This window comes from Ictalurus furcatus, chromosome 2 (assembly GCF_023375685.1).
Source record: "Ictalurus furcatus strain D&B chromosome 2, Billie_1.0, whole genome shotgun sequence".
Lineage (NCBI taxonomy): Eukaryota > Metazoa > Chordata > Actinopteri > Siluriformes > Ictaluridae > Ictalurus > Ictalurus furcatus.
In genome coordinates, this window is record NC_071256.1 from 19,853,651 (window position 1) to 19,871,097 (window position 17,447).

The 17,447-nt window shown below is 39.9% G+C and overlaps 1 protein-coding gene across 1 annotated transcript in view; it reads left to right on the plus strand.

Moving 5' to 3' along the window:
- Positions 1-17,447, plus strand: part of LOC128624630 (ephrin type-A receptor 7-like) — a 122,514-nt gene that overhangs the window by 68,234 nt on the left and 36,833 nt on the right. The window contains exon 4 of the mRNA XM_053652325.1: positions 16,464-16,619. Within this exon, the coding sequence (XP_053508300.1) occupies positions 16,464-16,619 (156 nt within the window). The remainder of the gene's footprint in view (positions 1-16,463; positions 16,620-17,447) is intronic.

Genomic DNA, 17,447 nt, shown 5'->3' on the forward strand with positions numbered 1-17,447 from the left:
TAGTTTTCAAAATATTTGGATTTAAACCTTAAGTAGGCGTGGCCTAAAGCAGGAGGTTCATTTTTCTTTTGTTTCTTCTGTTTTTTTTAAAAGGAAATATAGATGTCTGCACGGCTGTTTTTTTTTCCACTCGTGCAGTTTTTATTTGTATTTGCCAGCCATATTTACTAACATATTTAGTTCCCCAAAATATCTGAGCACTTGCTTGCGCCCACAAGCTTCATCTCGCCGCTCGCCTGCGTAAAAGATAAAAACCTCCAGCTTTTGTTTGTGTGTGTGTACGTGTGTGTACGTCCAGCAGATCCCATCTCCAATACACACATCTAGTCTCAACCACATGACCTGGGAAAAGTTCTGGCCATCTTTCTAAATTCTTGATCTATTCATTCAGAGTAACTTGTATACAAGATTAATGCATTCGTATTGAGATGTGAATTTCTGCTTATTGTATAATGTTTATAATTTTTTTTCCTCCTTTCATGTCACTGATAAAAGTGGACGTTTTTTCTGTTTGTTTTTTTTTCCCCTCCGCCCGTGAGGATTTTCATTTGAGCAATGTTGGCTTGTCTGAAACATGGAGGCAGAGAGCACTGAAGGAAGACGTGGCTGAAGGCAGGAATAGAGAGACACAGACATATCTGTAGTCATTCTAACCGATTCAAACCGGAAAAGTGATCTGTGTATAAATCATAGAGATGGGCGTGTTGTAGGGGGTGGGGCCACTGCAGTTGCACTTGATCATTAGTAGGTCACATGACCATAACATATCTGTAGTCTGTACTTGTGCTAGGAACGTACCTAAAAACCCCGGAAACGTCACTTCTGTGTTTTATTGTTCTGCGTTTTGAACTTTTTTGGAAGTGTTAGGGGACAGGAGCGAGCACTTCCTGGAGTGTCTTTTATCCTGAAGAAAAAAGCATAACTTCTTTTCCCACAGGATATAATGCAATCCTTTTTCCAATGTCAATTCAGATGGGATATACTGCACTGTATATTACCTGGAGTTATTTCTACTGCTCGAGGGAAAATACAGTGTAGTCTTTTCAGACTCGTATACACACCGATTCGGATGGTTCTAAAATCCTGGAGATGTTCCTGTAATAATTACGTTACCCCACCTACCCCTGTAACAATAATACAGTCTGAACAGGGCTTTAGACAGCAGGAAGTCTCATCTCTGAGATCAGTCGACTCCCATGCATCACAGTGAGAGAACATTCTGGATGCTGAGGGTGAAGTGAAGGACAAACCTAACCATTTTCTCCCTGTGGAGTCCCAGCATGCTTATCAAACCCCTCCCACACAGGGGTCTTAACGTTCATCAAATGTCTCATTCAGCTCATCCTGCACAATTAAGGTCTTTCTTCATCGTTTTCCATTGTTTGTGATGAGGTTTTGGATTTTGCCGAGCGCAGGTGCAGATCTCAGATGATTTCTGGTCGGTTCTTTTCATTTCATGTGCTCGCATTTATTATCTGGTTTCATTACAGCTGTCGTATCGTGGTCCTGGAACCCAGTCTGAAGCCTCGACAGATTCCTCAGGACTAAAAACAATGTTTATTTCGAGTTGCTGTGTTCGTGAGCACAGATTGCTCTTATGGTGCCAGATGTTTGATGAGGATTTAGACCAGAGGGTTTGAGACAAGCTGGACAAAGTCTTTGTGATCCATGCTGTGTTGTCCTGAGGCCTTCTATATTTGCGATGCTTCTGCTGAATGATCTTTGTACCCTCTCTGTAGAATGTTGATGTATATTTAGAGAAACACCTCGCATAATTCAGACAGCTCCTGGTTTTTTTTTTTTTTTTGGGGGGGGGGGTATTTTTCCAGTAAAACAATAACCTCTCAAGATGAACAGTCTCCAACTCCAACTGTGCTGATTTATTTTTTTTTCCATTTACTCTGTGCTTCATGCCAAATAACCTGAACGGTTCATCGGAGTCAAGATTGCTCTTTCCCAAGTGGACATGTAAGTGGATGTTTTGCTGAGTTTAGCGTATTTTTTGCCAGTGCTAGCCTGGAGCAATGAAGACCTCAGTGCACTGAGGTATGGGTTTAAAAAAAGAGTGAATGTGAGATACGAGCAAAGAGATGCTGATAGGGCTGCAGGCCAAGAAAAATCAATAGGAACACCCACGCGCGCGCACACACTCGAGAGCCATCTGTTGTGTGAGAAAACCCAACACCACTCCGGAGCGCGAGCAAGGAAATCAAGTGCATTCACACACATTCCCAACTTTATGAAGAGTTTAATCAATCAGCTGTGTTTTTCTGGAGCTTGTTGGATAGCTGGAACAAATCAGAGGTCAGTGTTTATTTGACCTGCCTGCAAAGGACTATAATAAAGTTTGGGGAGGAAAAAAAAAGTTCTTAGCAAGCACATGGCTTTGAGCCAAGACAAACGAACAAGTTGAAACAAGACAGTAACAAATAACAAATAATTGTGACATTTAAGGGATAATGTACATTCATACCACTAATACACACGGCTTTTCAAAAAAATTGCGGAGACATGAAATAGTGATTTGAGATGACTGTTTACAAATTTGGCCTGTTCTTGTTTTTCTATGCACAGTTAGGGTTGTTTTCATTAAAACCTGCGCTGGGGAAACTTTGACCTCTCATGGTGCCAACTTTATGCTGTTTATGCTGCTAATTTTATTTGTTGTTTTGTTGATTTTCAAATATAAAACCTGTTAAAATGATCTCAGTGGGGTTTTTTCAGCACATTTTAACAATACAGTGATAATACTGATAACCGGGATAGTTTCGGTCACGATAATTGTGATATGAAATTTTCATACCGTTACATGTGTGTTCCTGTGGGCACTGAGAGATGAGCTGCTTCCTTTAAGGCTGTGATATGCCAAAAAACAAATGAAGCACGTTAGAAATTATTATCGGGCAAACAATGTGACGTTAAAGTATTCTGTACTATTATCATTGTATTATGAAAGTTTTTTTTGAGACTGTTTTTTGAAAAGCGAGTTTTAAACCTTTAAAACATTTTCATTTGTCTAGTAATAAACTCTGAGTACTTAAGGAGTTCATGAGATTTAGCTGATGAAATTGAGTAATGTGTTTAAAAAAACGGGGGGTGGAGTCAGGGTTTGGAGTACAATACACAAGCTGTATTACTTTTCATTAGTGACCTGCAGAAAATGGTATCAAATCACGTTATAAAAATCATTCATTCCTCTTACATTGCTTTATCTGTTTAGTAGTGGACTGCTTTTTGAAGTGCACCTATTATGCTTTATCAGATATTACCTTTCATGTAGCGTGTTATAGAGCTGTTTGTGAATGTAAAAACGTCTGCAAAGTTTCACAAATCAAAGCGCACGACAAACGGAGTTACTGACACCAGAAAGAAGGAAGTGATTCTGAACAGCTGAAATGAATCGTTGGTAATTTCAGACTTACTTCCTGTACTAACCTACGTAGGTTTGTAACAAAAAGCCCCGGATCTGGTCTTCATCGGCTGCTCGCCGACAGCGGTAGACCAATCACAACAGACTGGGACATCTGACCAATCAGAGCAGAGTATGCTCTCTGAAAGGAGGAGTTTAGAATAGAATCCTTTAGAATGGATCATTTAAAGAGTCGTTTGTGACACTGGGGGGAAAATTAATGCAGCAGTTTAAATTATGAGCACATTAAAGTGTTTTTTGACCTTGGATGCATGTAAATCTATTGCATGAGACCTCTAAAACAAAATTAGGCACGTTTCAAAACCATAATAGGTGCGCTTTAAGCCTCCGTCGTTAGGTGGTGGAGGCATTATTTTTGTGTTGTCCATCTGTGCATCCGTCCAAGATTCTCATTAGTACAGTGTCTCGAGATCGAATGGTTGAATGCTTCTATGATTTATATGGAATTATGATTGTAACCAGCAGATTAGAACTGATTAGATTCTGGAAGGTCACAGCAAAGGCCAGATGTTTGAAATAGTTATTCTTCAATAGTTTTCTTCCTGTCTGAAGTGTATTCTAACAGTATTTCAGGCATACACGTCAGTAACTAGAACGGCTAGACTTGTTGGCGAGCGAGGCGTCTCTGTCGAATCGGTTTCTGTCGAGTTTTGCTTGTTAAATTCTGACGTTATGTTGGGTGGGAACGTGGTTCACCATTGCATTGTTGCGGTCATGACGCACTAAAATGCGATCACTGTCCATTCTTAGCCCTAAGCTGTACTCAGGGGAGGTGCTGTTGTCCATATGATGAACATCATTTATAGTTTATTAATTTGCACTAATTAATTAATTTGCATTAAATCTGCATTCAATTGGCGGCTGTGGCTCAGGTGGTAGAGCGGGTTGTCCACTAATCGTAGGGTTGGCGGTTCGATTCCCGGCCCTCGTGACTCCACATGCCGAAGTGCCCTTGGGCAAGACACTGAACCCCAAGTTGCTCCCGATGGCAAATTAGCGCCTTGCATGGCAGCTCTGCTACCATTGGTGTGTGTGAATGGGTGAATGAGACGCAGTGTAAAGCGCTTTTGATAAAAGCGCTATATAAGTGCGCCATTTACCAATTGTTGAATCCCTAATCATCACGTTTTTTTACTATTAACATTTAAAGCTATTAAAGTGTTACAATTACTAAAAATTAGAGAGGCACTGATGTATCAGCCAATAATCGGTATAATCAGCCATTTTTCACGCTGTTAACTATCGGTCGATAGTTTAAAAATATCCGATGATCAGTGCTGATTATATCCTGTCAATCAAAAGAGAGCAGGAAAACACATCGATTTCATGCTGTGTGTAAATGTAAAAGATGTCTCTTGTGTGGAATGATGACAAAGCTGCAGTTTGTAATCTCTGTAAGCTCTGCACTGTGAAAATTGCACACCGGACACTGCAGCAGTGAAGCGGGAGTTTCGGGGTAGAGTCAACTTTTTTTTTTCTTCCCTGCGTTGCTCGAGCTGAATTAAAGCTCCAGTACACCGTTGAAAGATTTAAATGAAGGTGAGTTGACAAAAAAGGTATATATTGCACAGAAAAATATATTTGTAGAGTAGTATATTTCATATCCAGTTAATGTTAATATATAAAAACGTTTATATTATATATTACCAGTTTGATGTCAGTGATGAAGTAGAAATGCTTTTGTTTGTGGTGAGTGAACATGAGACTAACAGGAGGTTTTTTAGAATTCAGTCAATGTTTAATATGAATTAATAATATTCAATAAGTTAAGAAATCTTAATTTAATCTTCAGAATTTAGTTCATGTGTTAATGTTAATGTGAGTAATGTCTTTTCTGTTCATGAGACCGGTTACTGTGAAACATCTTGTTGAAATGGAGAGGAAAAAGTTTTTATTTGCATTTCTTTCAGAATTGTGGAATTAATTATTATTCACTTATAAGAAGGCATAAAAGGCAGAACTATCGGTATCGGCCGATATCACTCTGAATAATCGGTTATCAGTATCGGCTGATGAATTTAGTATCGGTGCATCTCTACTAAAAGTACTCGCAGCACACAGAAGAACCTAGGAATTTTGCTATGAAATCAAAACCAGAACTGGAGTTTTCTGAATATATGCATAAACATTGCAGTGTTTTTTTCAATAATCTCGTGGGAAAGTTGTTTCCAGCATGTCAGCTTTCCTTCCGGCGGCAGCTATAGGATGTACCATTGGAAGTGCAGAGTCAGGCTTCTCTCTCTCGCTCTCTCTGATGGCGAAACAGAAATAAAGAAATGCATTAATGGCCTGGCTACTGCATTGACATATCCAAATGACCTGATGTTGCTGACCTCCACGTCTGAGTGAAAGATCTTAGCTGCTTTGAAAGTAAGTTACAGCGGCACAGAAATCTGAGCAATAAGCAAAGTACACGAATATGAATATGATTTGTAGCCTAAATTTGTTTATTGAAGGAGCTATCTGAAATATCCAAGCCTGTCAGAAGCGAGAACGAGACGTCTAAATACTGGTGGGTTTCTACAGTAATCTGCAGAGAAAGTTGTGTTTCTAAAAGCTGTCTTTCAAGTGCAAAAAGAAAAAGAAAAAGCACTGTCAGAAGTGACACCTGGTTTTCTGCAGCAGTGGAGTCAGGCGAGGGGAAAAAAGAGACGGAAAATGGTTTTGACAGCTCATAGTTGTTCGAGGTGTGGAGTTTGGGGGGACACGTTGTGCTGATGATGAGTAAATGTTCCGGACGTCGTACTGCCAAGAGGAGAACAGAACGTCCTGAATGCTTTAAAACGTTACGTACATACAGTGCACTCTATATTAAAGAGATGGACATTTTTATCATTTTAATACGGTGCATTTAGCAGTGCGATCAGATGCCGTGTCAGACTTGAATCTTGAACGCGTCTTGAATCTGGATTGTGTATCATAAGATTCTAACAGCATACTTTTACATTTGCATTGAAATTTGCCCGCTGTTATATGCAAATCAGCTTGCACATCTTCCAGTGTTGTTTCTTGTTTGCATAAAGAAGAAAAGATTTCTGCATTAAAATGCAACTTTAGAGTGCGATTACAATGTAGAGCAAGGCCCCGACTTCAGCAGTCCATCTCCAGAAAATGCTTTCTGTGCTGTTTAATGCAGCAGTGAGTCGGCTGGTTACTACAGTACAAACGTTAGTTACTACACTCTGCAGGTCGATTATGAAATAATCAGTAATGGAGGTGTAAGGGCGTAGATGTCTAGGTGAAATATGTATTGTTGTAAAAATAGCTCATGAAATCTTCGTCCAAACTCTGTCAATCTTCGTCAGACGGAGTTATTTTCCAGTCTCTCTAGGATTTCGTGATATTGTGATCACAGAAATGAACACAAAATGAAGGAAACACAGTAATATTTGGAGGAGCGTGCAATTTTTTACAATTACCGCCGATTTTCCTCAAATTTTGGCGAAGATGCGTCATGTGACATCATCATAAAACGCATTCAGCCAAAGATCTGTTCGATTCACGTGCGTCAAACATGACTACAGCTAAAAGGTCTCATTTACCAACAAGCATCACTGTGAAAGAGTGTGCAGAACAATTTTGTTCAACTGCAATTCATTTTCTGCAAAACAAAAAGCACAAAAAACTTGCAAAGTTGCATCTCAATTTTTTTAAAAAGCCATGGCAAAATCAAGCGTTTTTGGCTGCAACAATATATATATATAAAAAAAATAAAGGCATGAAATCCTGTACAGCCCGATTTTCCCGAAAGGTGCTTACTCTTTTGTACAACACTGATCCTCAAATCTGTGGTTTTGGGACAGAGAGGTTCTTAACTAATGATGCATTCATGCAACTAATGATTATTCATGCAACTAATGATTATTTTCAGAATCGATATATATATATATATATATATATATATATATATATATATATATATATATATATGTATATATATGTATATATATGTATATATATATATATATGTATATATATGTATATATATATATATATATAAATATTTTTTTTTTTTTTTTATATACACCTATACATACATATGTATGTGTGTGAGTGTTTTTATATACATGTTTATATTATATTTATTTATGCACTATTTTTTATGAATGCACAAAAAAGCACTGAATTAAACTGCAGTTCTAAGTTAATAATAAAATCTCACTTTCACTGCACCTCATGGTTTTTATCTTATAGATCACTTACAGATCACTTCTGTTATAATAAAGGACAAAATTTACACTGCATCGTGCAAATACAGCATATAATGACAATAAACTTGATATAAACTGAAGCTCTTAAGCAACTCGTGCCAGTTTCCCCAATCCCTTGCACAGTGGAGCATTTTGGATATAAACATGAGTTTGTGCTCGTGCATCGCTGTTGTGTTTCCGTGCTACACAAACTCCACTACCATAACTTAGGGCATTAAAGAGACCTTTCTACGGACTCTGGAAAAACACCAGAAAAAGATGTCTAGGGTTCTTGCTCACCTGCGTGAACATGCAATAGACCTGCTGCAGGGAGGCATGGGGACTGCAGATGTGGTCAGAGCAATAAACTGCAATGTCTGTAATGTAAGACACATGAGACAGTGCTACAGGGAGACAGGAAGGACAGCTGATCGTCCCTGCAGTGGAAAATTACATGTAACCATGTGTCCCCCCCCAGACGTGATCGAGAACTTGCAAATGCCTTGGTGGAAGAGTGGAGCAACATCTCACAGCAAGAACTGACAAATGTGGTGCAGTCCACGAGGATGAGATGCACTGTAGTACTTAAAGCAGCTGGAGGACACCACATACTGACTGTTACTTTTAATATTCACCCCCCCCCCCCCTTTGTTCAGGGACTCATTATTCCATTTCTGTTCCTCAAATGTCTGTGAAACTTGTTCAGTTTATGTCTCAATTGTTGGATATTTTTATGAATAATACATATCTTTACACATGGTAAGAGCCAGATTTACTGGAAATAAAAGCAGTTGAGTGTGAGAGGACGTTTCTGTTTTTACTGAGTATGTACAGTAAAATGCTCTCCTGCTTTAGAGGACTTGGGTCGCACACCTTTTTTCCGCTGTCACCTGACAATTACGCCGCCATCTGATGGAGACTGGGGTCATGTTGGGTATAAAAGTTTACGCTGATATAAACAGTAAACTGAAGAAAGTCATTGTCGTTGACTCTAGGTACCTGCTAAAGCTAGCGGTGTCACGTTACGTGTGTATGATGTCAAGCACCATCGACTGGGAAACGGCTTATACCTCCGGATAGTAAAAAACCACTAGTGTTCCATTTCAGAAGATGTTACCTTTCTAAAATTCATACACTAGGTGGTAGAGTACACAGTGTATAGTCTAAGTGTATAGTATGTAATTTGGGACACAAATTTAGTATTTACTCTCCGATTCGTGTTTTTGGAACTGAAGTAGCATAGGGAGTAAATGTGCCCCGTCCCTTGTAGACCAACTAATCCATAATGAGATTCGTTGGGAACAATTTTCATAATCGATTATCAATTTTATCAAATAGTTGTTGGAGCTCTATTACACACCACACCCTTATTTCAGGCCTTTCTTCCTGTTGATCTTGTTTTCTCTCTGTCCATCTCATCTGTGTTTAATATCTCTGTTCTCTCTCTCGCTCTCGCCCTTTTTCTCACTCTCTCTCTCTCACTCTTTTTCTCTCTCACTTCAGTTTGTTATCCACATTAAACGACTGTATTCCTTCTTATTCTTCATTTCATTCTCTGTAAATCTGACACGAACACACACCCCTGGCTTCCTCTCTTTTTTCCTTTTCTTTTTTTCTTTTTTTTTTCCTTTTTTTTTTTTTTTTTACACACTACTACATCCTGTCTTTTAATTAAATCTCCGCCAAAAAAGGGGATTAATAAAAGAAGAGCTGTTAATTACACAACAAGGTCACTGGTGCTTCAATTTTGCAGCTTAATTGCTGTTCTCTGATTGTGTTCCTGACTCATTCTTTATTCCACCGGCAGCATGACAGATGCTGTTAATTGTTGCCCGCGTGCTCTTGGCAGGTCCTGCATGTGTGGATGGGATAAGCATGTGTGTATGTGTCTAAGTGAATTCTTGTTTCTTTGTGTGAGAGGCTTCCTCAGCGCCAGAGCTCTTACTGATTTTCAGACGTGCTGGAATACTAAACATGTCTTATTCTGCGTTCCTGCAACGTTTTTCATGTCAGAGGTGAAAAACAGTTCCGCTTGGCAGTATTCTTTAGATTTTCTGGCGAGTCTAATTATAACCATCAGTCGAGAAATATCCTGATTTTGAAATAACCATGAAGCATTTCTGCCAGTGATGCTGTTCTGAAGTTATACTAGTATGAAGTTCCACTAGTCATGTCTTCCCAGCTTCAGTGCGTAAACACGATAATTTGGTTTAAATAACTGAAACTGTAACACTCTGATGCTAACTTCATTTTATGCGCCATGTGTGCGTGCGACACGAATCATTCTCGTTGTGTGGAATCGACTCCAAAGTTTTAGGCTTAACTGTTATTTTTTTGGGTGCCTGGGATCAGTGAATCGGCTCTTTTTGGGATCGGCTTTGATGTGAACCAAAAGCAGGATGCAGACTTGATGAATTTACACACAAGATGTATGCAATGTGTATGCTTAGAAATCCTACTTTTTCCTCCCAACACTGCATAATGCACATACTTCATAACATGAGTTTGAAAATTATTTATTTGAGACCATGTTAAATGTTCAGCCTGTTGAGTTGTTGCAGCACGGGATGTTTTCTGATACGGAATGAAAAATCGTTAAACGTGATCGTACATGTGTAATTAAGCTAGAAAGCCAGATCATACGAATCTCAGGATTCCACCATATTGTCCTGTCCAAACAGTCTTAGATGGGAACGGAGTGAAGGAGCACTCGGGGCGTGTCTTTAAAATGACTGCAAAGGAGTCTTCTCAGCCATGTGTTCATTTTATTGCTTATACAATTTTTTTTGTGTATGCACTAGGTGGTGTTTTTTTTTATACTGAAACGAAAATAAAATCACAATTTCATCTTTAAAATGAGACATTTTCCTTTGATGTCCTTCTCAGCTGTGATTATTCTGTCACTGGCTGATGTGTTACTGAATATTACTGCGTCATTAGCAGTGCTTTATGATCTTAATGGTTTTTTTCCCCCTGTTCTTAGAATGAGTAGAGTTTGAATGAGTAGAATGAAGGGGGAAAAAAAGAAAAGAAAGAGTATTCTGGGAAAGCAATCCAGAAGCTATAGTGTGAAATACTCTTCATTTAACCTCTCTATTGATTCCTCAGCCTTACAGGTCCATATATCTAACACTTCTCTTAGTTGTTTTCTTAGCCTTGCCCTATTGTTATAGATTTCCGAAGCCTGTACAGACTGTAGAACAGTCTAAATTTATATTCAAAAATCTGTCTCCAGTCTTCCTAACAGCGAGCTCTCTAAAGCAGATCTTCTCAACCTGTTTCACTTATCGGAATTAACTGGTCCGACTGGCTCGTTTTGTAGGCGTAGATGTTCCGTCTCGTTTCTCTAAACCCAGCCTTTTTAACCAGATTTTTTTTTTTTTTAGTAGTCTGTGTAAGTTGCTTTTTTCTTTCTTGGAAGTGAGCAGTTAAAATGCTCACGTTGTCAGAATGAGTCATTTTTCTTTTGTTTCATCTAAAGCTCACGTTAAAAGTTTTCTGCTGAAAACCCGAACAAGCGAAAGCTTCATTACTCTCAGCAAACAATAAGCTATGGGCTTTGTTGGATGAAGCGATTGCACGCAAAGCGATTTCATTCTGCCCATTTTTCCCCCTCCACATTTCTCAGAAAGTGAGTCAGATTTGGTTTCATCTTGCATTGTGTACACGTTTCAATCATAATATCTAGCATGCCTGGAGGTGTTGGTTGGATTCCCCCTCACCCCCCGCCCGATCTATTCCATGTCATTTCCCTGAACCTCACACATGAAATTGCTCTGAAATTCAGATGCAGACACAAACCATCAATTTATCAACATGCATGAGGCTGTTTTAACTTCGTCCTGCTTCTGCCTGTCTGCTTTTGCCTCTCATCTCTCCCTCTGTGCAGTGATGGATGGCTGGTGGAGCAGATGTGGATGTTGAGATGTTAGATTAGGGCTAGAGGGGACAGGGACTGCAACAAATAAATTACACTGATGAGGCTTGATTTTGTGGAGCAAAGAGAGATCAAACGGGAGACTCTGATTTGTTCTGCAGTTTGTGGACTTTAATTGTTGATTACATTCAAGAATCAGCTACTGGCAAACCTAGCCTAAAGTATTGTATTGCAATGTCTGTTGAGGCAGCTAGGTAAGTGATGGGATTCAGAATGACTAGCTTGCGCTTTTGCTATAGCATCGAGGAGTATCACAGCACCATGATTCTCGTTAAGTTTTAAAAACTTCTTTTGCAAATGTCAATAAGGTTTAGGGTTTCTTTTCTTTATCTTGTTCTTAAACCTACTTTTCCACCAAGCAATTGTGAATAAACACTTCATAGCCTGCACACGAAGTCTGCTGCTGATTTTTCCACCAATGTGTGGTCCTGTATAGAGTGACTCCACTATATAGCCAAAGTTCGTGCACACCTGACCATCACACCCATACGTGCTTGTTGAACATCCGATTCCAGATCTACTACCCCTTGCTGTTATAATAGTGGAAGGCTTTCCACTAGATTTTGGGGTGTGGCTGTGGGGATTTGTGTTCAATCAGCTACAAGAACATTATTGAGGTCAGGTACTGATGTTAGGGTGTCGAGGAGGCTCCAGTTCCAGTTCATTCCAAAGGTGTTCAGTGGGGTTGTGCAGGACATACGAGTTCGTCCATCCTCTTCCAACCTTGTCTTCATGGAGCTCGCTTTGTGCTTTGAGGATTTGAACTTGCAGCCTTCTGATCCATAGACTAGAGCCCTAACCACAGTGCCTCCACTGGGAACAAATTGGAATCATGGGGTCATATGGAATGATATTCTTCCGGCTAAATAATAAAAAAAAAGGTGGTAATTTGAATATGTACATTTCTTTCTTTGCTTGCTTTTCTTTCTTGGCTTTATTTCTTCTTCTCCACTTTTTAAGTGTGTGTGAATCCATGAGGTGACTATTATCTGCAAAGGCAGTGACCCGAATGGACAAGTTCACAAGACAGTAGCTCGGCATTCACGGCTGCGTGCAATACAATGCGGTCTGACTCTCAATCTATCCATCACACACACACACACGCACCATAAGAAGACCCACCAGCCCCCACGGTTAGGTAGGTGAAAGCTGATTGGGTTCAGGCCGGCCTCATGGCCTCAGCGTCAGGCCTGGATGAGTAGAGCTCCTCGGCTGTGGACGTGAACAAATCACCTCACATCTGAGCTAAATGGAAACCATCCATCAGAGGGGGACATAAAGCAAACAAAATCCTGAGATGGACCGCTGGGCCACTTTTGATGATGTCATGCCATGGCATGTCCTCACACCTTGGAACTGGGTGACATAACGTGGTGGTGAACCTGGTGTGAGGGCAGAACCGGTGATGGAGGAACAGCATGATTTGAAATAGTCTGAGATGACTAGAGATGGAAGGATGTACTAAGGTCTTATTATGAGAGAGAGGAGGACAGAATGTGTGATGCCTTTCAGTAGAGACAAAGAATAAACAATGAATGAACAGCCATGGCTGAATAAGCGTGATGGAAGAGACAAAAGCAAAATGGGTTTCTTTTAACCAGGCTCGGCGCGCTCACGGCATCCCCCTGGTTTTAATCAAACATTTACATGGATCACGACTGATAAGACATCGAGGAAGAGGAGCGTGAAGCTGGAATGAGAGCCACCACTGAGATTATGATTGAGACTGAGCAGTGTAATATCCTGTAATTGGGCATCATGGCCATGTTGATGCTATTATTCTGTCGCAATAAACTGGAGGGTGTGGATCCGGGAGGGATTCGGTTATGCGCGCTGTTTATCAGCTGCCTCAGCGTCAGTTGTAATTTAACATCACTTTAATTTGATGCATACAAATTATGTTGATTTAGAATGTAAAAGTCAAAGATCAGCAATTTTATCCTGGGTTAGAATGGGACGAATACAGTGATCTGTTTAAACACTGATTTAGTGCAAGATGCACCATGTATAATGAAAGAAAAGGAAGGATAAGAAAAAAAAGCAGAGGATTTCATGCAGGACTCTTTCTCTCTCTCTCTCTCTCTGCCTTAATAAATCATCCTGCCTCAGTAAGTTTTATATGACATTCCTGTCCTCACAAATCCCTGTGATTTAGACCCTGCTGACTATTACAGGCCACTGACGGTGATGATGTAATCTTTGTTTAGGACATGTGAGAGTTCCCAGAGTTCTGATTAAAATGTCACACAAGTCGAAGCCTTTATAATCTCTCAGTCCTGTTAAATGGGCTTCATAGAAATGCCTTCATTTTGAAAACTCCAGATCCACTTGTGTACGTTCAACAAAGAACAGGACAGAACGGGACGTGGTGTCCTACTTTGAAAGACTCTGCTTTATGTAAAAAGTGTTGACTAAAAGAGAAAGAGACTAAAAGGAACAGACCGAATAAGTCTGATCATGTTAATGGCGCCCCGTGTGAGGAGGCCACACAATCCTACTTCCTAATTGACGGGACCCTCAAAATAGCCCTTTCCTGTCAGCAGTAATGTGGATTTATTCCATTTATTAAAGTGCCGTTCATAAATTAAAACTCACAGCTTAAAGCTAGTGATCTGAATGAGGTGATATGAATTATTGATTCCTCCACCAGCCTGCTACAAATCTGGCCTGACATTTTGGAAATAAGATGGTGCAGAATTATGGTTCCAAATAATGACGTCCATTTGCGGTTGTGCGTAGAGCAAACACTCTTTTTAAGGCGTATTAATATTCATTAATATCTTCTGTCTGAGAATACGGTTCATTATTCATGCTTAACGTATTAGACACACTGTGATTTATTGACGCAGGATACAAGGGCAAGGGAATTTGGGTTAAATTTGATCATTTCAACAAAAGCCCAAACTATCTGTAAGTCATTTGAACAGCTGGAAGAATTTCATTTTTGCAATCTTTTTTTTTTTTTTATAATCCGCCCTTCGTGTCTTGCATCGCTGCTTTTCTGGTGTCTGTCAAACTTCTTATACTAGTGAAATTCCTGCAAAAAGCAACAATACTTGTTAAGAATTCCAGCGTACTTATTAAATAAAGCTGCGGCACGCATCGTCTGGTCCTTGGGGGATCATATCTGTCTGTAACTGTTATATCTGCATTAGTGCACCTGGAGGGAGCTATGAAACCAGTCAAATCTCTGCGTCTCTTTAATCAGCCCCAGCTAAACGCTGTACAAGACAAATTGATGAGCTCATAGCCAGCTGGCTTGGCAGGAGGCCCGAGTATTCTGCGAGGGAACCAGAAAACAGTTTGGCACCAATAATTGTTTGTGGTGCCACATTTTGAGTACAAATTGTGCAGATGTTCTGTCACTTTGATGTCCTCCTTGGGGAGTAGGCTTGCCCCTTTTTTTTTGTTTTTTTTTTTTTTTTCTTTTTTTCTTTCAAGTTTCAAGTCCAATTTTTGTCATCCTGTTCATATGCAAAAGAAAAATAAAAACAAGCCTCCAGGATCAGGGTGCAACATGCAAGACAGTGCATGACCGTTTTATTGTTTTTGTTGTTGGCTGATTATGCAGAACATCTGAGGCAGCAGGGAAAGAAACAAGAAAGCAAAGCACAGCAGCAACGCTCAGCTCTGATTTATTCCATCTGATTTTCCGCCTCGCCATCTACATCAAGCGCTGCACTGCGCAAACAAACCGAAGCATCACAAAGCTCCAAATTCAGACCCAGCCTTCGGATTAACGCGAGACTAAAGATCGGTGTTTCAGGACAGAGTGTTGTCAGTGGGTATGTAATGACAGGCATTAGCACGGTGATTATGCAGCCTACATGCAGTTTCCTGTTCTACAGACTTCAGATTAGTTCTGACAGGAAGGTGAGGCAGACGGTGATTTCCTGTCATCGGTTAACATCAAATCCACTTAGCCCCAAATCTCTGTTGTTGGTTTGAAAGGGTTTTAAGTTGGTTTGCAGGTGTTGCTGTTTTGGGGATTTAGTTCAGGAATATGTTATTAGAATTCAATTTTCAAAAGTTAATTATGCAAAGCTGCTACAGGAGTGCAACAAGAACTGGGAATTTTTGCTCTCCACTTTATTTACATGGTCCTACCTTGTTGCCAACTGTGTAGGCGTAAAGTTAAAGAGTAAAACTCGTATATTAATCGTCCTCAGTGACGTTAAGATCTGTTATATGGCTCGGGTTTGCACATTGTCTTTATTGTCTTAATGTTTATTATTCTTGGTTAATATTGGAAGAATGAACACCTCATCACTCCATAGAGCATCTAATTTTTACAAATGCATTTTTACTGCCAGCCAATCACAGTCATGCTAGCTTTTCATTGGCTTGTGCTACATGTTTGAACATGTAAAATTGGTATAATGTTGAACAATTTTATTAAATAAATTTTAACAAATTGTGGTGCAACAAATTTAAAATGTGGTGCAGCAGATACACCATGGGACACCTGATTATTTCTTGAGTACTGATGGGGTAAAATTAACATTACGCTTGTCTTTCCACGATATTTGTAAGTATGAAGCTGAATTGTAAATGTGTTGTCCCACAAAATTTTTTAATTTTTACTTATTTGGATGTGTTTTTTCACATAATCACACACCAAAATGAACGTGATCATGATGGATAAAAACCAAACTTCTTTTGGTACATAAGTTAGGACGGCACATCACGTGAATCAAGAAGCTTAATCACTGAAATGAACCTCAATGCCTTTAATACCTTGATGTCTGCCAGTAATTTACCCTAATTACAGGAATAGCAAGCTTACTGTAAATACACTAACAAATGGGAGCATTGCAACAAAACCAGTAATAAAATGGTAACACATGGAAATGCTACATGTGTTTTGTAAGTATAAAATCTCATTCTGGTTTGTGCTTGTTTGCAGCATGTCCACCGGGCACCTACAAGATGTCGTCCCAGCAGCAGGAGTGTTTACCGTGTCCTGCTCACAGTGTGGCCGAGGACGATGGCTCCGTTGTGTGCGTGTGTGAAGAGGGCCACTTTCGAACGCTGCTGGACTCCCCCTCGGCTCCGTGCACACGTACGTAACGTGAAACGGCACACTACAGTGCATTTATGAAAGCATTCAGACCACTGTTAGATTAAATAAAAGTAAAACATAATGTATTATAGAAGAATTTCGCTTTGCTATGCTCATTGGACACGATTCAGAGGCAAACATTTCGACGTGATTCGTTTGATATGATTCAGTAGAAACGACTCATTTCAAATGATTCTTTCAGCTATGGCGTCAAAGGAATCGTTCGTAGACTTCCGCAAAAAAAGATCTGGGGCATGGTGCTGAAACATTTCTGCAGTGTGGAAAGTCTGTGAAGAACACAGTGACATCCTTTCTTTTTAAATGGAACATGTTCTAAATCACAGAGGGAACAGAGGAGAGAAGGGCTTTACTCAGGGAGGTCAATTAGAACCAGAATGTCTGATGGGACTGGTGGGAGACAAGAAGTCTTGTGTGAAGATGGAGAACATGCGAGAAGTATAGCTATCTCTGCAGCACTCTACCAATCAGGTCTTCACAGTGAGTTGGCTTGGTTGAAATTTTGGCCAAATGGCATCTAAATAGTTCTCAGCCCAGACGATCTGATGAAACCAAGATAAACTTTTTGGTCTAGAGGAAACAAGACACCGCTCATCACCTGATGGATTAAACCTGATGGAGCTAGAAAGAGAAATGGAAGAACATCCCAAAATCCAGGTGTGACAATCCGGTAGCATCAACCCCAAGAAAAGCTAAGATCACTGCCACGGTGCTTCAGCAAAGTACTGAGAAAAAGGTCTGAGGCTCTAACAAAACAAAGGGAAAAAAGGGTGTGTGTGAATACTTTTGTAATGCTTATTTACCCACGAT